This window comes from Mytilus trossulus, chromosome 2, assembly GCF_036588685.1.
Source record: "Mytilus trossulus isolate FHL-02 chromosome 2, PNRI_Mtr1.1.1.hap1, whole genome shotgun sequence".
Taxonomy (NCBI): Eukaryota; Metazoa; Mollusca; class Bivalvia; order Mytilida; family Mytilidae; genus Mytilus; species Mytilus trossulus.
In genome coordinates, this window is record NC_086374.1 from 765906 (window position 1) to 790757 (window position 24852).

Below are 24852 nucleotides of genomic sequence, written 5' to 3' on the forward strand. Positions count from 1 at the left end.
TATTCTTACCTAAATGTCTTCTTTATGTTTTAATTTGGTTTTTAGTTGTTTTTATGTGTTTTTTTTTTTTTTTAATATAGAATGATAATGAAGAAGAAGAAATAAACAGTGAGGAAAATTTAGAAAGAAATCAGAGTAGAGTGGTTGGTAGAACTTGAAATTAACTTTAGATATACATATATATTATTTTCTGTTATGTTTTACTAAATCATGCCGCTCATTTGCTGCGTACTTTGCTTTCCTGGCTTTAGACGCGAGAGAGTAGAACTTATCAGAGACTGAAAATGTAAATTAAAAGTTATCAGCAACTACACAATATGGGATGAGGCATTATTTTACTTATTTCCAACAAATAACTGTTTAAGGAAAGGAATGAAGTTTAAACGTTGCACATGTTGTTGTCTGTGTGTTTCTTATCGCGTTTTATTATTAAAACTGTACATAAGTTTAGTTTTTGGAATGTTTCCCTTCTTTATCCTGCATTTGGTAGTCTTACTATACAGATACAGCCCTACAGATATCACTATTGTAAGGGACGACATCAAAAGTTCAATGAAGGATAAAAAAACTTAATTCACATAGTTTTTTCACTGACCCCCCTCATAACTTAATTTGAGAAAATTTATTGACCTATATGGATACATGTAAAAAATAAATGTCGGATAACCAAATCTTGCAGCAGTTTTATTTGAATTATAAAGTTTTTTATCCTTCATTTATCTTTTGATTTCGTCCCTAACTGTATACTTTACAGATATCGCTTTTAATCTTTTATGATCATTTGTGAACAATGGTATTTTACCTATGATCATAATGATGACGTTGTCCGTTTTATGTCAATTTCGTTAGCATCGTCACATGCATGCTTAGTTTCTAGCGATAATTTTCCATCTCAAGCGAGTAGCATGATATGAAAACTATCACCAAAAAAGATCAAAGGAAAATGCACATAATAGCGATAAACTTAATATATTATTGATTGGGTACAGACCGTTATTTGGTTCCGAATAATCTATCTCGATTTGTCCATGCAGACTCCACGCGGCCTTCGCGTGATTTTACTCTTTTTAGAATAATTTCGTACATATTAGGAATTACGAAATGCACTTGATTAACTTTACTCATTGAGAAACATTTTCTCCGAGAAAAATTTCCTATAGAACTTACGCAGATCTCACTTGATTGTGCTATTCATAACAAAAAAATTCAGAGTAGTCATATGAAGTTGATTTGACCCGTTTTCGAATTATATGTAATTTTAAATCACTGCATTTGGATCTCCTTTGATACTCTTAATGTTTTCTTAATAAAATTTGAAGTGTCATATCTGCAATAAATTCCAATTTCTGACATAGTTTACTTTTTAATAAACACGAGTATACACTGGCATGTACGTACGCTGTTATACGAAAAGTTGAAAAAGTTAATTTCTTAAAAAAGAAGAGCAATACGTGAACCTGAACCTTATTTTTTGTTACAGATCAGCGCCGAACTCAGTAATTATCATATACAGCAGATGGTAGCGTAACCCCCTCTAAATATCATAAGATCGTCCCATTAAACCCGCTCAGTCTGAGACCCCCGAGTTTTTTGTGGGGTTCGTGTTTCTCAGTCTTTAAGATTTCTATGTTATTTTGTGTACTGTGGTTTGTCTGTTTCTTTTTTAAACATGGCTTTGTCAGTTTATTTTTATACTTACGAGTTTGAATGTCACTTTTGTATCTTTCGCCCCTTTTTCTGAAAACAGTACAGCTACCTTTTTTTTCTGTAATTCACTAGACGATAACAAATAAGTTTTTGCAAACTAGTGTGATGGAAGCAAGAATTACATATCGATATATTGTAGTGTAGCCTTTATAAACAACATGTCACAGGTAGGATTGTAAATGAGACAATTGTCGTTTAAAATCCCAAACAACTTAGATGTAGCAACTATAAACAAGAGTTGACACAGACTAGTGTGGATAGTATCTGTCATTCTGAGAGTTGCATGGAACGTTGAGTCAACTCACAAAAGATACCCCCACTTTCCGTGTTCAATATACTAAATTAGTTCAATTGTCTCACTTGAAATGTTTAGGACTAGAATTGTTTTGCTTCATGTAAATTCTTAGACTGTGTGCTGCAAGTGTGTAAAGTGTCATAAAAATCGATCAAGCCGCTAAGGAGGAGTTGTATTTACGTGACATGTTACCACATATTACAATATTAAAAACAAAATACGTTAAACTATCTCTAACCAGGATTATTTTCCTTCATGCACAGTCTAGGGTTATGTACAGTAAGTGTGTGAAGTTTCATCAATATTAATCAAGTGGTTAAGGAGGAGTTTCGCTTACGAGACCTGTTATATCACATATTGCAAAATTAAACTAAGTAATTTCATTTTCTCTCTTGAAATGTTTCGAACCAGGATAACTTTCCTTCATGCACATCATCAGGTTGTGTATTAGGACTATGTAAAGTTTCATAAAGGAATCTGTCCATTTGTTTGGGAGAAGTTGTGCTTACAAGAAGTATGGATAGACAGACGGACTGACGGACGGGGGATTCCTATATATCCCTCAAAACTTTGTTTGTTGGGGGTTTAATATTATACGGCTTTCAATATTGAGCAAAATACATACCTTTTTATCATATATTTTAACTTGAAATCAGATTCATTATAATTTTATTTTGCAATCGCCATTCTAATGCAACAACGTTTGTAATGTTCATTTTGATTGGATAACGTCACTTTTTTACATTGCATCAATTGACAATTGATGCTATGGGACGTACGCGCAAGCGCAGACGGCATATGACAGATTTTGATTACATGTTTTAACGTTGTTTTCTGTCAGTTTCATTAGAATGGAGATAACAATATTGTATTTTAAGCTCCGACGGCATCAATTGGGGATTTAATGGTCGCAAATACCCGTTTACTGTCTCCGCTAACGCGTCGCCAGTAAACTTAATTTGCGACCATCAAATCCCCAATTGATGCCGTCGGAGCTTAAAATGAAATACAGTTATCTCCTAAATGGCAGTCAGCAGGGTTTAAGAAAATCAGTTGTTCGACCTGTAAGTCAAATGCGTTTTGGTTAAATATACTTTTTCACTTTTTTGGTCTTTTGCAAAATGTGGTTTGTGCTGTATTAAGACCCTTCTACAACGAAATGTGTTTTACATGCACACGTATAAAAAATGCGGTTTTTATCCAACGCAATCATAGGTTTTAACGTAGTTTTCAATTTAGACGCTGGGTATATATATTCTCTTCTTTTTGTGCTATTTTCACATTTTTTCATCGGTGTGAGAAATATTTATCATATACTTGGCATTAATATGATAGCTTTCGCATATGTGTAACGAACGGAAGTACCGTGACAAGCCATATTTCCCCACCCAGGCTGATAACCCATATCAGCTCGGTCTGATAACCCATATCAGGGGCGTCTCGTGCAAAAACCCATAACAGTGCTTCTTCAAGACTCCGTCTCGGGCTGGTATGGGGGTCTCGGGATGATACCCAGGCTGCTATGGAAAAGGCCATGTATTAATCTCTATATAATAGCAGGAGTTCTATTCAAGCCTCTGAAAAACATTAAACTATATCATTGCTGGTATTTTATTTGAAAAAGTTGCGGTAACCAAAAAGTACTTGCATAAATAAAATAAATGGACACAGGTGTCATTATTCTTCAAAATTTCAAGCGCATAACAACTAAAGAGTTCCGTAAACAATCTCCAGATGGTCCAAAAGGGGTGCGATATGTGGTATGCGATACTTGGTATGCGATACGTGGTATGCGATACTTGGTATGCTATACTTGGTATGCGATACGTGGTATGCGATACGTGTTATGCGATACGTGGTATGCGATATTTGGTATGCGATACAGGGTAGATGATACAGACTGCAAAAAAGAACCTGTATTAAATATACAAAATTTCTGTATTATATATATATGATGACGTATAATATCAAATTAAATATGTTTATGAAATTAAAATTTGTATTATTTAAAGTCTGTACATTCTAATTAACTTGATTTCTTTCATTAACTAGGAACAATTGGGATATGTTCCAGATAGTTTTGAGGACCAGTCACTGTCAATATCTCAGATAGTTGATAGAATTGATGAAGGTGAATTTTATTTGATGTTATATATTAAAGAGTCTTTTATAATCAAAATACAGGATAGAAAAAAAATCCACTGATTACACAAACAGTCTACTTTGCTATTTATGTATGTAATTTTGATTGACATGGCGGCATTTCATGTTTAAGCTATTCTCAAAAATAACAATAACACTTTTTGACAAATGAACATAATTAATTTAACTTTTTGTTTGATATCAACTAGCTATTCAAAACATTACTGCCAAGTTTTGTCAAAATCAGATTAGTAGTTTCAGAGAAACATCAGTATTTAGTATTATACAAATATAACCTTTGTATGAGGTCGATACAAGGATATATTGACCTGAAAGAAGTATATTGACTGAGGACGAAGTCCGAGATCGATATACTTCTTTGGGTCGATATGTCCTGTATTCGCCTCATACAAAGGCTATATTTGTTATATTATTAATTTTCGACCATATTTGTATCAAATTCGTCATTTAGGGTTTTTTGGAATTTTATAGATATTACATTGTCTCCTTGACAATAACAACATATAAGTTGTTATTTTATTTACTTTTTTTTTTACATCTTATGTATTTGAAGATTTTTTCAGCCAAATTATCGATAACAAATATCATGTGTTTCAAAACGTTAAACAATATCCTGAAATTCATTACATGACGTCACACAAAGTATTTAGATATTCTGAAAATAACCGTGTGATATGCTTTTTGCCGGTCAATATGCTTTTTGCTATAAGCCGTTTTCTCACACCTTCGAAAATATAGTTAAACATGTGAATCAAATTTGTTAAAATATACGAATTATTAATATCATGATATACAGCGATTCAAGTTATTTCTTTGAAAAAGCCAAATCATGCCGCAGCCGGATTAAATTCACAAGCTCGAATCCCCGTATGGTTTTACTGACCCCATATATACCGTATTACGTCACTAGCACACTATGTAACGAATTTATCTTAACTTGTGAAATTTAGACAAGTGACCTTTAAAATGATCAAGTGTTCAATACTGTAAGAAACTACTTTCATTGATCCTACAAAAACAGATGCCAACAATAACAGCTTGTAAGGTTTAAATGTATTTTATGAATTTATTTTCATCTTAAGATGGTACCTAACACCTGAACTAAAATTAATTTGGCTTGTTTAATTTTCTTAAAATTTTGACAAAGTATTTACTTTGAACTTTTGACAAAATATATGAAATTCAAAAAAATAGAACCAACCGTTTAATCAGAAAAAATACAAAAAAAATGGTTACAACCATGTATCTCCCTGTAGTGTAAAGTACCACCTTAATCATCAATTTATTCGTCTGTTAAACCTCAAGGATCTTTTCTCAGTATCGTTTTGTTTTTATAAAGGGACGCAATACCACTACTAACCGTATATGAAATAAGCCCTGCCTCCCTTCTAAACTTATATCTATACTATTAAACGAGAAGACCTCATTTTGGGTGTCGCTTCTCTTCCTTTCACATAAATCAATCATCATGCCTCTGTGTCATGCATAGTCGCATTTGTCATCCATTCTTATGATTAATCACTTGATTCAGATTGAGTTATTTTGGGAGAAAAATGACAAAAGGAGTCCGGAAATGATTCAATCATCAGACTGACTTTTAGTCATAGATAAGACTTCCTGTTTGAAACATTCACAAAAACAACCAATCTTACGATAGATAACAAAAAAGAAAAATAGATAAGCCAATCAGAGCGTTCTCCATATCATGATGTGTAGATCGCAAGAACCACAACTATTATACCTCCTTAGAGAGGACAATTATTTTTCGCGTTTATCTACATGTAAACTACGATTATACTTCTTTAATATATTGAGAATCTCTGTATTCTGTCTACTATTTTTTTTTAATGTTTACTATTCAAGGGAACATAACAGTTGCATTTATATCAAAATAAGTAAAACATGTGACACAAGTACAACCAATCGTAGAGCGTCTCCATATCATGGTGTTTAGATCGCAAAAATCACAACTATCATATCCCTTAGAGAGGATAAATATTTTTCGCGTGTATCTACATGTAAACTACGATTGTACTTCTTTAATACATAGAGACTCTCTGTATTCTGTCAGGGAATTTTTATATATAATTTATCGTTAAAAGGGAAATAGTGATTTGGCAAAAAAGAAAGTAAGGTAGAGTTTAGAGGGAGGCAGGACCTTTTTCGGACGTCGGGATCGGGTGTTTTTAAGCTCGGGATTTGGGAATTGCAGAGGCGGATTTATGGGGGGCGGGCCCCCTCTTAGGTCAGTCAGTGGGCCCCCACTTATGAAAATTTCTGGATCCGCCACTGAATTGATCCTTACGGGATGCGGGAATACATTTTTCGATTTCGGGATTTGAATTTCTTTAAATTCTGCATCTCTGGATTTCATGGTTTTAAGCCCGGAATTTCGGGATCAGGATCCCTCCGATCGACAACCCCTCAAATTAACATTAGTCGGTATTAGTCATTTATACATGATTCAAATCCTACTATTGGCATATTAATAAGACTCTCAAAAAAGCACTGATGGATTGTCATAGAAGCATAATTTTTAGACTAATAATGGTCTATATATAAGCAGTTACATTTATTTCATGTTTGAAACGGTGCAATTTTTTAATTTGATTTGACTTTAACCAAAAGAAGCATTGTAGCAAGGCGGGAGAAGAATAATTGTGGTCGTAAGCCAGAAACACGAATATAATTGAATTTAACAGATTGGAAACAAATATCGCACTTTGGAAAAAGGGAGATATCTTTTATGTTATTCTCAATTCATAATATCTTTTACAAAAAATCATCCTACAACAGTTCACAAGCTGTATATGCCCACGATTTCGCGGGTGTGTTCTAGTATTCTTTGAAATGTATATGAAATAAGATAAAGCCAAGTTAAAACTAATTCATGTACAATCTGACTGCACAAATCACACATTAAGTATGTTTGTCTTAATAATTCATCTCATTTAGATCTGTAGTTTAAGTTTTTTTGTTTTTTTTTTGGTGACAAAAATTGCAACTTATTCAACAAGTCTATCTCTATAACTCATATTATGTTTCAGGAACTAGTGATAGAAATGAAAATGGCACAGGTAAGGTATATAGGCAATTAATCATCTTAATTTTTTGTGACTGCAAACACCAACGTTTATTTCATTATCTCCTTCAAGCAATTGTTTCAGAAGAGACATTATATGCTTACTCGTTTATTTTTAAATCAATGAATAAAGTTATCAACTGCCATGTCAGGCAAGTGTAGCGAATGTCATTTTTTTGCAAAATGCAAGACGATCTTAACGTTGCCAGGGTAACGTCGTCCATTTTATAAAATTGGTAATTCAAATATCACATCTCTATATTTTGCATATCGTCTCCTTCACGGTTGCATTGGTGAAAAAAACCGTATATCATTCACCATCATTATCGTTGTAGAACATATTTAATTGTGTGGTTTTCTATGTTGTGATGCTATGCTATTGTTTAAAAAAATAGGGAGAAGGTTTAACATTTGATACCATTAAAACGTTTAATTATGCTGCAAATGTTTGCGCCTGTCCTAAGTCAGAAATCTGAAGTACAGCAGTTGCCTTTTGTTTTTGTCATTTATACGTGTTTCTCGTTTCTCGTTTTTATATAGATTCGACCGTTTGTTTTCCCGTTTGAATGGTTTTACACTAGTTATTTTGGGGCCCTTTGTAGCTTTTTGTTGGGTGTGAACCAAGCCTCCGTGTTTAAGGCCGTACATCGACCTATAGTGGTTTACTTTTATAAATTGTTATTTGGATGGAGAGTTGTCTCATTGGCACTCACACCACATCTTCCTATATCTATATTAAATTTTCTTTTATAAATAACAGCATTTATACCGGACGATTTTGCATTACTAGTATAAGCCGGCGGTCATTATTAACATTAAAAAAATACAATCTGTAATAATCAATTGATCAACTAGCTGTTTACATTGAGATATACCTCGATTACGCCTTCATAAGATATTTTTGTAAGATATCGCAAAAAAGAACCCCTTCTAAAAAAAGCAGAAATCTGAATTGCCTTGATCAGACCTTTTTGCCTTACAATTGATTTGTCCTTCATATCACCGTTATTTCTTTAAATACTTGATTGTTTTGACATTTTAGAATAAATAAATTTGGTGTATTTACTGTCTTCTGATTGGTTAAAATTATTAGTTTTATTTTCAATGTTGTCAATTTTTATGGCGATAAGCCCACTCTGACGTTGTGTATGTATACGCCAACATGTGTGTATGTTGTTATTGTTTATATAAATAATATAAAAAGTTCTTTGGGCCTTATTTTTGATGACCATTTATTTATAATGAATGGCAATAATTTATTTTGATTTTATTTAAGAATTGAATGCTTCTTTTTGTAAATTTATTGGGGTGTAAAAGCGTTGACCGAAGTACATTTTGTATGAAGCGCGGAAGCGTTTCATTCTAAAAATGTGCGCACGGTTGACGCTTTTACATTCCTATAAAGTTACAAAAAGAAGCATTCAATACTTATAATTACATTTTTTAGCTAAGATCATAAAAACACGAATTTTATGTATTTTTTAAAATTAATTCAACTGTGCATTTTTTTGTTGGACCACGTTATCATGAATGAAAAGTTGTATTGAGCAATGCAACTGCTTACGGAATACCGCGTGATGTGCAGTTAGCCAATCAGAATAAAGTATTATAATGAAACATACATCTAATGTAATTATTTCTGACACTGCTACAAATTGATTGAAGAAAAATTCACTGTAACTTATATTTTACAGATAGAAATATCTTCAATGCCCTCAGTAATATACAATCAGAGATGAAAGAACTCCAAAATGCTGTTTTGCTAAGCAACAGATTTAGAGTTGAAGGACAGATAAGAAAAGACCTGTCAATCATTGCAAAGAACAATTTTGGAAAGAATATATTCAAAATATCAGACAGTTGCAAAGTGAGTGTTAAAATGTGTTAAGCCGTTAATTGGTTTATTTTGTCACTAATACGGTTTTCATAAAAACCCTTGTGATGCATAAAGCTAGTGACGACTTAATGAAACGTTCGTACAACCGGCTGCAGAGAACTTGAATTAATATATAAATGATATGGTACTAGGAGTTTAAAATAGAGGTAACCGTCAGAATATTGAAGGGAGTTCCAGAAATTAAATTTGAGCTTAATATATTCCCGAAAAAGCATGATATCACTCTAGTTACGTTCGAATTAGTTTTATCTATCGTCGTAACACAGTACGTGATATATATAACACATGAACTTTTAACAGATCAGCTAAATTACCTATCGTGGAGGATCTTACAAATCAATGTAGGGTACAGTCATAGAAATGATTATATTATAAGTACGTCTGAACAAGCGATAACCCTACAACATATATGTATCAATCGGACAGATGCTGCAATTTATTCCAATGAAAAAGCCGTAATGGCCAAAACGTATGGATTTATGTGTTACATTTTTTTTATGTAATATATATATATTGTATACATCCTTCAGTGTCGATATGGCATGCAGTATGTTGGCGAGACAGAGCAGCCATTCAACAAACGCATGAATGGTCATCGAAGTGACTACACTTACAAGTCCGACCTACCCGTAAGTCGTCATTTGAGATCACCTGGACACACACAAGCTGATCTCAAAAACCTTACCATCACAATCATAGACCACAACGAGGGTTGGTCGAAGGTCGACAGAGTCGCTCGGGAAAGATTTTGGATAAGAAAGTTACGAATAGTTTCCCTAGAGGGCATGAATGAAAAAACATAGAACGAGTCCCTCATTTTCCTGTGACCACCTGTTTCAAACAACGCCGGATTTAGTACTGGCTTTACAGTTCGAAATTATTTTTAAAAATAACAGTTTAAATTACAGGTTTCCATTGATTCGGGATGATGTATAAGTACGTTGCCACGTTCAATTATTTTACCTCATTATATAAAACTTATTTTTTGAGGACTGCCCTCAATGCAGTTATAACATCTCAACTGTCACAACCTTTGCAAATCTAGAGTTGTGCCAGTTCACAACGAAAATAAATATTTTCATTTGGCATATCTTTGTTATCTTTGCGCCGTGTTTGGAAATTTTAAAATTGTATCAGCGGCTGTGGTGTTCGCTTAAATTGTATAAATTCAAGATTTAGAAAAAAGTATCTAAGTTTGAATATATTGACATGATTCATTTGACATCGTGATATTATTGAAGAAGGATATCTGTTATCCAAAATATCTAATATTTGTATATTTTATAGTTATTTAATGGTTATGTTGTACCCTTTTTGACTTGTTTTGTTTTGTTATATTTTGAGTCAGATTGTTGACAAATAGAAATATAAACCCGCCGCATATTTGCGCCTGGACCAAGTCAGGAGCCTCTGGTCTTTGTCAGTCCTGTGTTATTTTTGATTTTAGTTTCTTGTGTACAATTTAGAGTTTATGACGTTTTTAGTTATTCTATAAATCTTCACACGCTTAAAACACATGTCTTATGTCTATCTCTAGATTCGCCTTTTTTTGGACACAGTAACACATCGACTATTGAAGTTATATTTTTATAAAGTGGATGTGGTCTTGTGGTGTAGACGATCAATGCATTTGTACCGGGACATATATTTGGAACCCCCTTTTTACTCTGAGTTAGAACAGCCCCACCACCACTCCGGCCTTTTTTTAAATGACTGGATCTGTCCTGCATAGGATCGTACAAATTGATGTACGATACAGTCACAGAAATATGATTATATTATAAATACGTCTGAACAAGTGACAACTCTACAAGTGAAGGTGATACAAGGCTGAACACATAAACATATTATATAATTCGTCTATATAATAATAGTTTCACGGGTGCATGCTGTTATAAACACTCGTATATTTTTATCAGCATAACGCTGTTCAAAGAATAAACTGGCTACATATTAGAATTACGTTGAACAATATTTGCATGACGGAATGCAAGATCTGATTTGAAACTGATGAACTACTGAGGGTACAGTTATACGTTGCATTATTGTTACGTAAATACTTTTCGATCTATGTGGGTCAAGGATTTACAAAAAGGTTGCGTGAAACCCCAGCGAATGTCGTTTCTGTTCAGAAGACGCATATTTTCAATAATTGAAAAAAAAATATAATAGATTTTCCATATAATACTTTATAATAGTGTCAAGAGACGACACAAACCAACCTGTATTTGTTTAGAGTATATTTAATTGTTTGGTTTATTTTGGTATAGAAATTGACTGTCAATATACTTCGGGGCTTTACTAAATGTTTTTTGTTAATGGGTTTCACCCATAGAAAACACAAACCCACTCGTATTTTTTGTCTACCTGATGAGTTAAGCCTTTTTCAACTGATCTTTATAGTTCGTTCCAATCTAATTGAAATATAGATCTCCGATTTCGTTATACTACGTTACTCATATGTAGTAACGTAGTATAACGAAATCGGAGATCTATATTTCAATTAGATTGAGTTCGTTCTTATGTTGTACTGTTATACCATAGTCTCAGGTTAGGGGAGGGTTGGGATCCCGCTAACATGTTTAACTCCGCCACATTATTTATGTTTGTGCCTGTCCCAAGTCAGCCTGACAGGAGCCTGTAATTCAGTGGTTGTCGTTTGTTTATGTGTTACATATTTGTTTTTCTTTCATTTTTTACACAAATAATGCCGTCAGTTTTCTTGTTTAAATTGTTTCACATTGTCTTATCGTGGCTTTTTATAGCTGACTATGCGCCATGGGCTTTGCTCATTGTTGAAGGCCGTACGGTGACCTAGAGTTGTTAATGTTTGTGTCATTTTGGTCTTTTGTGGATAGTTGTCTCATTGGCAATCATACAACATCTTCTTTTTTATATCCAATCTTAAATTTTGTTCGAGGCTCCATACGAGTGTTTGCAGATTTTAGAGTTACTTTTCTAAACGTCCAAATCTAGCAGGCATTCACCACCTTTCGAAGAGGACGGAAATGAGCAGGGAACCAGCATCATCTTCTTATCCTTCTGTTAACTGTAAGAAGCAACACTGTATCTACAAGTTACTTAGTTTTGAGAACACAATTCATGAGCTGAAGTTTACGATACATCAGCCTTTATGTTTATTAGATTTAATCCCAGATTATTTTAAACTATGGTACCTGTAAAATCAATTAACCGTTGTCATTGACTCCAGCGGGACTTGACTATCGTGGCAAACTGAACTTAAAATGAAAAATCATATGTAATCCAACCAAATGCTTTATACAACGTTTACCAACTGGACGACAAGTAATAATCTACCTAAATGAAACGGAGGGACACATGGAGTTATAACAATTCATACCCAGGTTGGGAGTTATGGGTTATAGAAGGGCTTTAGTGGTTGACGTTTCTACCACCTCCTTAATTGGCTAGTTATACTTTAAAACAGTTTGCTGGGTGGCAGTGGAAGTTTCTAACGAACTGAACTGGCTATACAGCCTTTAGCACGGTTGTATGGCTTACTGAATATCAAATGGAAATTTATAACGACCTTGACTGGCTATACAGACATGGCATATTTACCATGCTAAATAGCCACAAATGGAGGGTTATACCGACCTTGACTGGCTATCCTGCCCTTGCACGGTCGGTCATTATTGTATATATATATATGGAAGTGTTTAACGATCTTAAGGCTTTATAGCACTGTCACGGTCGGCGGTCATTAATGCAACATATGGAAGTTTTTAACGATGTTGACCGGCTTTCCAGCCCTTGTACGTTTAATGCAACAAATGGAAGTTTTAAACGACCTTGACTGGCTCAACGTTTAATGCAAAACAAATGGAAGTTTTTAACGACCTTGACTGGCTATACAGCCCTTGCACGGTCGGCCCTGGCTTGCGCCTTTTTGGGCATTAAATAATTTACGTTTAATGATCGTGACTTCAAAGTACTTATCTAAAATATATAAGTTTCTCGTAGAAGGTAATGAAAGGTTTTGCGACGATGCAAATACTCAATTTTAAAATATTAATGAATTATCTTTAACTAATGAATTCAAATATCAAAATCTATGAAGTTTAACAAATATATACGTATTAAGTTTCATGTAAATTAATTAACAATGAAATACATTAAATATGAAATTTGGAGTTACCAAGGGAGGTAATAATTAATTCATAGCGATATCTGCTACATGTAAATCATACACATTTTGCGCATTCACAATTATAAGTTCGTACAACCATGGAAGATGGAAGTATTATACTTCCATGGTACAACTGAATAATGAAGGCACCATTAGATTTTTATAGGGATGCTAGGATGAAATATTTTGGCTTACATTTTTATTAAGTCGTATAATCTGACCTGCCTCATCATTTTTTGTCTTATTCGCCGGTTCTTGATATTTTTTTTTTTTACAGTTTTCAATATTTGCCTACTTACTTAGTCCTTGCTATGCCCGATGGCACATAGGGCAAGAACAAGTTTTCTACGCTCTTCTCTGTTGTTTGCTTTTCTTTTAACTATGCCCCAGGTATATCATCTTTCCTCAATACTTGGTATAACATTATTTGTGTCTAGCACTTATGATTATCTGTATCGAAATTTTTACATAAATACTCTGGAACATACCTGATTTATATTGAATACATGGTTTGATCTTAATTGACTAACTTTATCTTTACTCTTTGTAGACTGAAGTCAGTGTATTAATTAGGGAGGAAATGGGAAGACCGGCAAAACCTTCAGAAATACAGGAAGGGTTATCCTTTATAAAAAGAAAATTTTGCACTGAGTATAGGCCAGCTATGTTAAGAACGGTAACTTTATATCTTCAGTAATAAACTTTTTATTTCGAAATCTTACAAGAACAATAAATGATGTGTTGCGGTGTAACCATATTAAGTTAATCAAGCACTTAATGAAGCAAGTGAACTAATCAGCTATTACAAAACGGAAGTCAAGAAACAAAAATAAGCATATAAGAATAGTAAAAACGGAGAACGGAACAATTATATAAATATGATTAAAACAAAGATAGCTCACTCACATCACAGCAAGTGCACGTAAATCAATATCTGCGTTTTACACAGATGAGTATACCAATTACCAGTTTTTCGAATTCCAGTTAATACGATAAAAACTAAGAATTGAAATTGGGAATGCGTCATAGATACAACAACCCGAAAAAAGACAGCAATAATTGTCTGTGTTATGTAAAACTTTCATTTTAGTCCCCTAGTAAGTCGTAAAAAAGGTCGTTAGCACGTCAGGGCAATCTCAGACAATACCTTTAGCATTCGTGATTGTAATTACGTAAAGAAACATGTTACATGTAAGAGAATATGTTGCTAGACACATTTTTGGCACTATCTTTATCTATCGCATTTGACGATACACTGGTAAAAATTTACGTACATCACCAACAATATCCGGTTAGCGATGATGAAAAGTGGACCAGTTTATAAAAAAAATATATGCTACTATCAATTATAGTCAAACCTGTCATAATGTTTGAAGTATATTCTATCATCTTCATACAGTATGTAAATGAACTTATATGTGATTGTTTCCCGTGTTTACAATTGTAGCTTAAAGCAACTATGACCATGAGCAAAGAAAAGCAACTGAGGCGGCTTTTTAGAAACTTTACCGACCCCTCAACTTTTAACAACTCAGTGGTCGAGAAAAGGAAGAAGTTGGTTCTCGTGATGGTAAATATATTTAAAAAAAACAACCCAGTAATTATATAGGTAGCACATGTAGCATATAAACGACAACAAACATGTCTTTCCATGTTTTCGATATTTCGGTACCACACGATAAACTCCATAGTATACTTATAAGTACTGATTTCACGATTAAACTTAACTAATTTTTCATTTATGAATGATGATGATTGTTTCTTTTTCTTGCGTTATGTCGCTGTATCCATGTGTCTGTCGTGTTCTTCGTGTTCTTACTGAATATTATTGAACACAATCTGTTTTAATGGTATACTATAACATCAAAGCATATACTGTAAAAATCAGTCATATTACAAAATAAACACGTCTTTATTACATGTTAAGGATTCTATTTGATATATGAACACATGTGTAAATAAGAAGGTGTAGAACAGATACCACTGAGACAACTCTCCATGCAAGTCATAATTTTATGGGTTAAAATGCGGTCTACAAAACGGAACCATTGCTCACACCGAACAGTAAGTTATAAACAATTCAAACAGAAAAAACAACGGTCTAATCTATATACACAACTAGAAACAAAAAACACATACGAACCTCATCAACAAGCAACAACCACTGAACAACAGGCCCCTGACTTAGAACAGGTGCATATAAAATATGTAGCGGTGTTTAAGCATTTAAACAAGCACTAAACAAGCACATAAAATAGTTTAAACATTTTTAATATGTTTAAGAATGAGAGTGTTTAGCATTTACTCATGAACCGTTCAATTAAAGCTTTCAAAATTTTAATATGTTGTTACTGACAACAAAATGAAGGTCAAGTTCAATAATGTCGATTTTGACTTTTACCGTTCAAGAGTTATGGTTCTTGAAAGATCTAAAAATGGCGTTTCCATTCATATTGTTGCATTTCCTCATGAACCATTCAACCTAAGCATTTCAAATTTTAATATGTTGATACTGATGACAAAATTGCGATCAAATTCAATATTAACAATTTTCAATTTCACCGTTCATCAGTTATGGTTCTTGTGATATTGCCCGGCAGGACACAAAATAAATGTTATAAATCCGGTTTGCTGTCGTTGTGACAGCCTCTTGCCTCTTGTTGTTTTCATCTGAATTGCCATTAGATATTGAATAAACAACTAGCCATTCATTCATCCCTCAATTTATTTTCTAGAGATTTATGCAGAGAGAAAACGTATTAAAGGGCACCTTTTGGACCAAAGTCCAGGCACTTTATGACCAAATAGAAGGTCATAGTGAGGAGAAAAAGGTGGAGCTGTACAGAAATTTAGTACGAGTGGATGAAAGAACAGCTGCTACCGAACAATAAAATTATTTAAAACAAATTTTTTAACTATTTGCCATAATGTTGTCTAAGATATCTCAAACAGTTGAAGCTATATAACAATGTCTAAAAATGTTTTCTTCAGTTTAGATTTTGTTTCAAAGGACTGCTTTATTATGGTAAACGTTATCCATCTGTTATAACTAGGTGTTGATACGTTATCCTATCTTTAGTTATAACATTTCACGGATTCATCCCTCGATTTAAAATCAAAACTACTGTTGGCAAAGTTGTCATACAAGCTAGACATTACCATAAAGGAATTTTTCTTCTTTGAGAGTTTGTTGCTTAAGTTAATATGGATGTCTTCATATGTCTGCATATGAAACATGATTGTGAAATGTTATTAAAAAGATCATTGTCAACTATAAGCGGAAGTACAGGGGTAAAGGGTTATCGTAAACTAGATACTTGTATATGTTATTATTTTTACAACCGTTCGGGAACAAGCGCCATTGCATGTAGTACTGACACTTGAGTAATGAAATATAAGACTCGTTTACACAACATTATATGACTGCAGTAAAACGTACCACACAAAAAATAAATTTGAAATGTCTGATAGTAACATCGCTAAACCAACATAAAAGTGTCATGATACATTTCTAATTTGAATTTCGTGAAAATACATTGCAGCAACAAGTTCCGATATATGGACAGACGATAAACCATATATTAAAAAAATTAAAGACATCTAAATTCAAACTTTAAAGATACATGTTGTTTGAACACTTTTCCCAATCTTATCTGAACTTTAAAGTAAGCCAAGTTCGTACAATACAAGTACATGTAGCCTAGATAACCTATCATGAACTATATTTGTGTTTATATCTTGTCTTGTCATGCAGTAGGTTCGAATCGCGGCTGAGACAAACCAAAATTTTGAAAATTGGTTAAAGTAAGACCAAATACTTGTAAAGAGTCTGGGAATCAGACTGATGTGACCAGATATGATGACATAACTTAGACTATAAAATTCTGCTCAGCGAGTCTGTCTAGTACAAATCAGTGTTAGTTTTAATATTTCATTATTATGTTAGTTTTTGCATGTAGAAAACGATATTGTGTTGGTTTTGTATTTTCTGCTTTTGAGGTTTTATTAGACACATACAATTGGAACAACCCTAAGACACATTGTCAGCTATACGGTGTCATATTTATAAAAAAAATGGCGAAACAGTTATAAAAAGAATAAATGTTCCATCTATATGAAAAATATCAAAATAGAAAGATTATGATAAAGACAAAGGTAAAAGCAGAAAACAAACGCACACCTAACTGGGATATGCACATACAGATAATGGTGGTTTTAATTGATATACGAAGATGTGGTATTAGTGCCAATGAGACAACTCTCCATTCAAATAACAATTTAAAATAAGTTAACCATTATAGGTCAAGATACGGCCTTCAACACAAGCTATAAAGGTCCCCAAAAATTACTAGTGTATTAACCATTGATGCATGCATATTGAATACGAATGGAATCGGGGAATATTTCAACAACTCGTACAAAACAACTCAAGGCCACCAATAGGCCTTCCACATGCGAGAAATCCGGCACCAAGAAGAGGTCTTGGGCTGGCCCGAAGTTATGTTTTCTTTGATGTAACTACAAACGCTTGTTTCGTACTTTATTACTACTATAGGTCTAATGGACAATTTAAGGTTTTCAGAAGCTTCTAAAACTTGTTGCAAATATCTTTAATGTCGATCCTCAAGTAAATAAGTTTATCAGACCAGCACGTGAAGGTCCTTATGGACAAAGGAGACACAAAGCTATATGCTTCCAGTACTGAAAAATGGCTGAAATTTTCAAGACTTAAAAATGGCTGAAATCTTCAGTACTGAAAAATAACTGAAATTTACAGTGCTGAAAAATGACTAAAATTTTCAGTACTGAAAAATGACTGAAATTTTCAGTACTGAAAAATGGCTGAAATTTTCAGTACTGAAAAATGGCTGAAATTTTCAGTACTGAAAAATGGCTGAAATTTTCAGTACTGTAAAATGACTGAAATTTTCAGTACTGAAAAATGACTGAATTTTTCAGTACTGAAAAATGACTGAATTTTTCAGTACTGAAAAATGACTGAAATTTTCAGTACTGTAATCAACTTTTTTCCAACATTACTGAAAATGATATAAAAATTAATGTACTGAATAGTGATGTTTCCTAAAAGTACTGTTTATATAGCGGCATTTAATGTACTGTTTAGTTATGTTTCCTGAAAGTACTGTTTCTATAGAGGTATTTAATGTACTGAATAGTGATGTTTCCTAAAAGTACTGTTTATATAGCGGCATTTAATGTACTGTTTAGTGATGTTTCCTAAAAGTACTGTTTATATAGCGGCATTTAATGTACTGATTAGTGATGTTTCCTAAAAGTACTGTTTTTATAGCGGCATTTAATGTACATGTAAACGCTAGTCAAATTGTTGGTAGTGTAACAAAATGTGCCTCTCTACAGCTGACTTGTTTCTTTATTCTTGAGGAGCAGTCACCTACATAGATGATGTACTTTCAAAGACTGATTCAAAGTTTAGGTACTGTGCTTACTGCATTTTTCTTAATTAACTTGAAATAATTGATATCCCAGATACATTTGAGTCTGCCTAATATCTAGATGATGAAAAGTAGTTGATAATAAAAATAAACCTTCTGATTTTTTTACAGTGAATTTGGGACATTATTTCTAAAGTTTGATGGGGGCCATCATGATATTTGTGACCTAACTGAATGTGACTTATCACTGTATTTATACTTGAAATAAGTAATACAACAGTTCCCATTATTTGGGTAGGTACTGCTAACCCTTTGGGAGCAGCTGAGGTCACAATGAAACTTACCTAAAAATACCAGTTATATTTTTGTTCATAGATATCTGTGTCTTGTGCTTTTTGTGATGTTTGTTCTGATTATCTACCCAGTGGAGGGCCCATTACTATTTATGAAGGGGCCCAATGACTGCCACAAGAGGGAACCTGCTTCAGTTATCAATTAGTGATTCAATATGTAATCAACAATTTTCCCCCAAAAAAAGGTGGGGGGGTGGGGCAGGATCTGTCTATGCTACCAGTAACATCTTATACACAGATTTCTGTGAATTTTATACTGACTTTCAGTAACATCTTGTACATAGATATCTTTGAAGTGTGTACTTACTGACAATAAAGTTGAAATATCAGTTATATCCTTCTGAATAGCTGGGATTCTTGTCTTTACTTTTCTGTCATTCATTTCTGATATCAAAACCTGAATCAATTATACATCTAGGTGATATGATATAGTGATTGGATAAATCATGATAATTGTTACAGAGGCCAATGGTGAAAATCATGTAAAACTATAAAATAGAAATTATTTCATCAAATATTGTAATTTCAAGCAACAGAACAGAAAATCATAAAGAAACTATAAATAAAATGAAATGTGAAATATATGTTAATGAGCTACCCAACAATACAACAAAGTTATGGATGTTATATGACAGAGACCAAGTTATACCTTATCATTCCACCATGGTGCCCAAACTTCAACCAAGGTAGATAACTCTCCACCTGCCATCAACCTCTCAAACTCTTTCTTTTCTTTGTCTGTTAATTTATTCCAAACAGTCTTGCTATCTGTTTCTAAAATACAAATTGCTATCTCAAAACTCACTACTAGGACGACATTTTTTGGTTAAGAATAGCATGAATAGGGCATGGATATATTACTTTGAGTTCAAACCCTGTACAAAGCTCCTTCTCAAATAGAATTTATATTGTAGGTACCAGATAATCCAAAAGACTTGATAGAAAAGATGAAATTGCTTATGTTTTATTTATCTCTAAGAGAGATACTTATCTCTAATGCCTGTTGTAAAAAGTTTTGAGAGAGGATTATGAGACATTCTCAGACCAATAGACAAGACTAATCACTTTACACATTAATGTATGTTTTTTTTTATGGGTGCACTAATTAGATACTTCTTCTAATTTTATTCCAAAAGAATATGTGTTGGAGAAAAATAGCTGCATATATGTTGACATTGATAAGGACAATTACCCCTAGTTACATACCTAAATCCAAACCTTCTAGCCTAGCCTCCAAATCTTCATTATCTATAAAGTAAACATGTTATTAAGGCAGGTTATGTAATTTCTCCTATGACATATAATACTTGTTTGGAGAGAGAATATGTTATATTTTTACTGATAAAATACTGTACAAAATTATTAGAGAATTCATACAAAATCAGGCAATTTTGCATCTTCTGTAGTGTGAAAAAAAGCCCTTTATTTATCAATTTTATCTTAGAACCTTATCTACCTAAACCTCTACTTGATTTGTGCTTCTAATTTGCTTTGAGTTGACTGTAAGTTCTCTTAGATCAATACTTTGTAAATTTTATCTTTTTGTTGGCTGCTTATGTGCTTAGTTCTAATCGATTGAGTCAAGTCTTTTCTAATACATTTTACAGTTTGTTCTAATTATGTGCTGTGACACCACTGTCTTGGGTAGGTGATAGGTTGTAGCACTCTAAAACATGCAACGTCCACATCCTTTGGTTAATAGTTGTCTTATTGACCATGATCATATCACATTTCCTTATTTATATATTACTGTGGATTCATTTATTTTCTTGGGTACCAATTATCGTGGATTGAGGAAAATTTTCATGTTTGGGATATTTAATTTCGTGGTTTTAGAGAAATCTGCAAACAAGCCTATAGACAATTTGATATTTGTTGATCATTTAATTTTGTGGTTCGTCTGTTCCCACGAAACCCACGAAAATTGGTATCCGAAGAATAATAATGAATCCACAGTACCATCACACTCTCCATGTGTCAGTATCAAGCCACGAATCTGTAGTGAAATATTTGTCTATTTGTAAAGTGCATTATAATTGTTATATATGATTTTAGTATAAATCAGGTCATTTGTTTACTCTTTTGAATAATTTATCATTTGTCTTCCCTGGGCCTTTTTCTGACTACTATGTCATAAGGTATAAATTTTGCTCATTGCTGAAGGCCTTGTGGTAATTTGTAGCTGTAAAGGTTCTTGTCCTGTGATCTTCAGTGAATAACAATCTCATTGGGAATGATACAACATCTCGTTATGTGTAGAAACATGACAGTTACCATCATCTGAATCAAGTGAATAATAATCTCATTGGGAATGATACAACATCTCGTTATGTGTAGAAACATGACAGTTACCATCATCTGAATCAAGTGAATAATAATCTCATTGGGAATGATACAACATCTCGTTATGTGTAGAAACATGACAGTTACCATCATCAGAATCAAGTGAATAATAATCTCATTGGGAATGATACAACATCTCGTTATGTGTAGAAACATGACAGTTACCATCATCTGAATCAAGTGAATAATAATCTCATTGGGAATGATACAACATCTCGTTATGTGTAGAAACATGACAGTTACCATCATCAGAATCAAGTGAATAATAATCTCATTGGGAATGATACAACATCTCGTTATGTGTAGAAACATGACAGTTACCATCATCTGAATCAAGTGAATAATAATCTCATTGGGAATGATACAACATCTTGTTATGTGTAGAAACATGACAGTTACCATCATCAGAATCAAGTGAATAATAATCTCATTGGGAATGATACAACATCTCATTATGTGTAGAAACATGACAGTTACCATCATCTGAATCAAGTGAATAATAATCTCATTGGGAATGATACAACATCTCGTTATGTGTAGAAACATGACAGTTACCATCATCTGAATCAAGTGAATAATAATCTCATTGGGAATGATACAACATCTTGTTATGTGTAGAAACATGACAGTTACCATCATCAGAATCAAGTGAATAATAATCTCATTGGGAATGATACAACATCTCATTATGTGTAGAAACATGACAGTTACCATCATCTGAATCAAGTGAATAATAATCTCATTGGGAATGATACAACACCTGATTATGTGTAGAAACATGACAGTTACCATCATCAGAATCAAGTGAATAATAGTCTCATTGGGAATGATACAACATCTCGTTATGTGTAGAAACATGACAGTTACCATCATCTGAATCAAGTGAATAATAATCTCATTGGGAATGATACAACATCTTGTTATGTGTAGAAACATGACAGTTACCATCATCTGAATCAAGTGAATAATAATCTCATTGGGAATGATACAACATCTTGTTATGTGTAGAAACATGACAGTTACCATCATCAGAATCAAGTGAATAATAATCTCATTGGGAATGATACAACATCTCGTTATGTGTAGAAACATGACAGTTACCATCATCTGAATCAAGTGAATAATAATCTCATTGGGAATGATACAACATCTCGTTATGTGAAGACACATGACAGTTACCATCATCAGAATCAAGTGAATAATAATCTCATTGGGAATGATACAACATCTCGTTATGTGTAGAAACATGACAGTTACCATCATCTGAATCAAGTGAATAATAATCTCATTGGGAATGATACAACATCTCGTTATGTGAAGACACATGACAGTTACCATCATCAGAATCAAGTGAATAATAATCTCATTGGGAATGATACAACATCTCGTTATGTGTAGAAACATGACAGTTACCATCATCTGAATCAAGTGAATAATAATTTCATTGGGAATGATACAACATCTCGTTATGTGTAGAAACATGACAGTTACCATCATCAGAATCAAGTGAATAATAGTCTCATTGGGAATGATACAACATCTCGTTATGTGTAGAAACATGACAGTTACCATCATCTGAATCAAGTGAATAATAATTTCATTGGGAATGATACAACATCTCGTTATGTGTAGAAACATGACAGTTACCATCATCAGAATCAAGTGAATAATAATCTCATTGGGAATGATACAACATCTCGTTATGTGTAGAAACATGACAGTTACCATCATCAGAATCAAGTGAATAATAGTCTCATTGGGAATGATACAACATCTCGTTATGTGTAGAAACATGACAGTTACCATCATCTGAATCAAGTGAATAATAATTTCATTGGGAATGATACAACATCTCGTTATGTGTAGAAACATGACAGTTACCATCATCAGAATCAAGTGAATAATAATCTCATTGGGAATGATACAACATCTCGTTATGTGTAGAAACATGACAGTTACCATCATCTGAATCAAGTTAATAATAATCTCATTGGGAATGATACAACATCACGTTATGTGTAGAAACATGACAGTTACCATCATCTGAATCAAGTGAATAATAATCTCATTGGGAATGATACATCATCTTGTTATGTGTAGAAACATGACAGTTACCATCATCAGAATCAAGTGAATAATAATCTCATTGGGAATGATACAACATCTCGTTATGTGTAGAAACATGACAGTTACCATCATCAGAATCAAGTGAATAATAGTCTCATTGGGAATGATACAACATCTCGTTTTGTGTAGAAACATGACAGTTACCATCATCAGAATCAAGTGAATAGTAATCTCATTGGGAATGATACAACATCTCGTTATGTGTAGAAACATGACAGTTACCATCATCTGAATCAAAACCAGGATCTTCATCTTTGACTCTCTGTAACATCTCTAAAACATTCTGTTTATCTTCTTTGCTATCAAAGATAAGATTTTATAAACATGATAGAATATGTATAAGAAATAAACATATAATTCTTCAAATGTTACTGAAACTTTTAGTTTAAGGACAGAAAATGTTTAAGAAAAATTAAACATTGATTGTTTCTGAATCCTACTTATATCATGTAATAGAATTGTATACTTTGTTTTGATTTTTCTAAATAAAATATTCTAAAAATTGAAAACAACACTTTAAATGGTCGAAAATATTGTTTAAACTAAACATGCTAAAGGCTGTATGACAGTATGTTGACCTATGGTTGTTAATTTCTGTGTCATTTGGTCTGTTGTGGAGAGTTGATTCATTGGCAATCATATCACATCTTTTTTATATTGTAGTGATAATATACATGATATATATATATATATATTTATATCATGATTATATTACTGTGGCGGAATCATGTTTTCTTATCAATTCTTGGAAACAATGTGTGACCTGGTTTTTTTTACATACTGTCTGTACATAATTTTATATATAATATGACCATTTTTCTCTGAAAGGTATAACCTCAGTGGCTGATTGGTCTAAGTAGTCGAATTATACTGTATCGCTAGCCTGTCAACACTAAGATTGTGAGCAGGGTTTCCCCTGTGTCAATTTTCTATTTCCCCACCTCTTTTTCTTTAAGGTCAGTGGTTCTCTCCCGACTTTCTGTTTTCTTCCACAAATAAAAACAGACTGTCACAAAGTAGGGCAAAATCACCGAAAGGGATGTTATACACTCTAATTAATCAATCAATCAATCCAGGGGAAGGTCAGTGCTTCTCTCCTGGTATATGTACTCCACCTTTTGTTTATTAAGTTACAACTGAGCTGAAATGGACTGAAATTTTTGGCTTTGATCAAAATCATTGGAAAAAAATTTATAAACTGCCATTTGTTGTCACAAATAATACTAAGTTACAGTGGCTACAGTATAGATTCAATAATCGAATCTTAGCTACAAACAAATTTCTTTATAAAATTAAGATTTATGATAATCCAAATTGTACT

At 33.0% G+C, this 24852-nt stretch overlaps 1 protein-coding gene across 1 annotated transcript in view; it reads right to left on the reverse strand.

Moving 5' to 3' along the window:
- The window catches only part of LOC134708642 (zinc finger HIT domain-containing protein 2-like), a 111003-nt gene that overhangs the window by 80711 nt on the left and 5440 nt on the right, over positions 1-24852 (reverse strand). The window contains exons 3-6 of the mRNA XM_063569288.1: positions 23754-23830; positions 20268-20309; positions 19711-19835; positions 19369-19458 (exon numbers count right to left, since the gene is read on the reverse strand). Of these exons, the coding sequence (XP_063425358.1) occupies positions 19369-19458; positions 19711-19835; positions 20268-20309; positions 23754-23830 (334 nt within the window). The remainder of the gene's footprint in view (positions 1-19368; positions 19459-19710; positions 19836-20267; positions 20310-23753; positions 23831-24852) is intronic.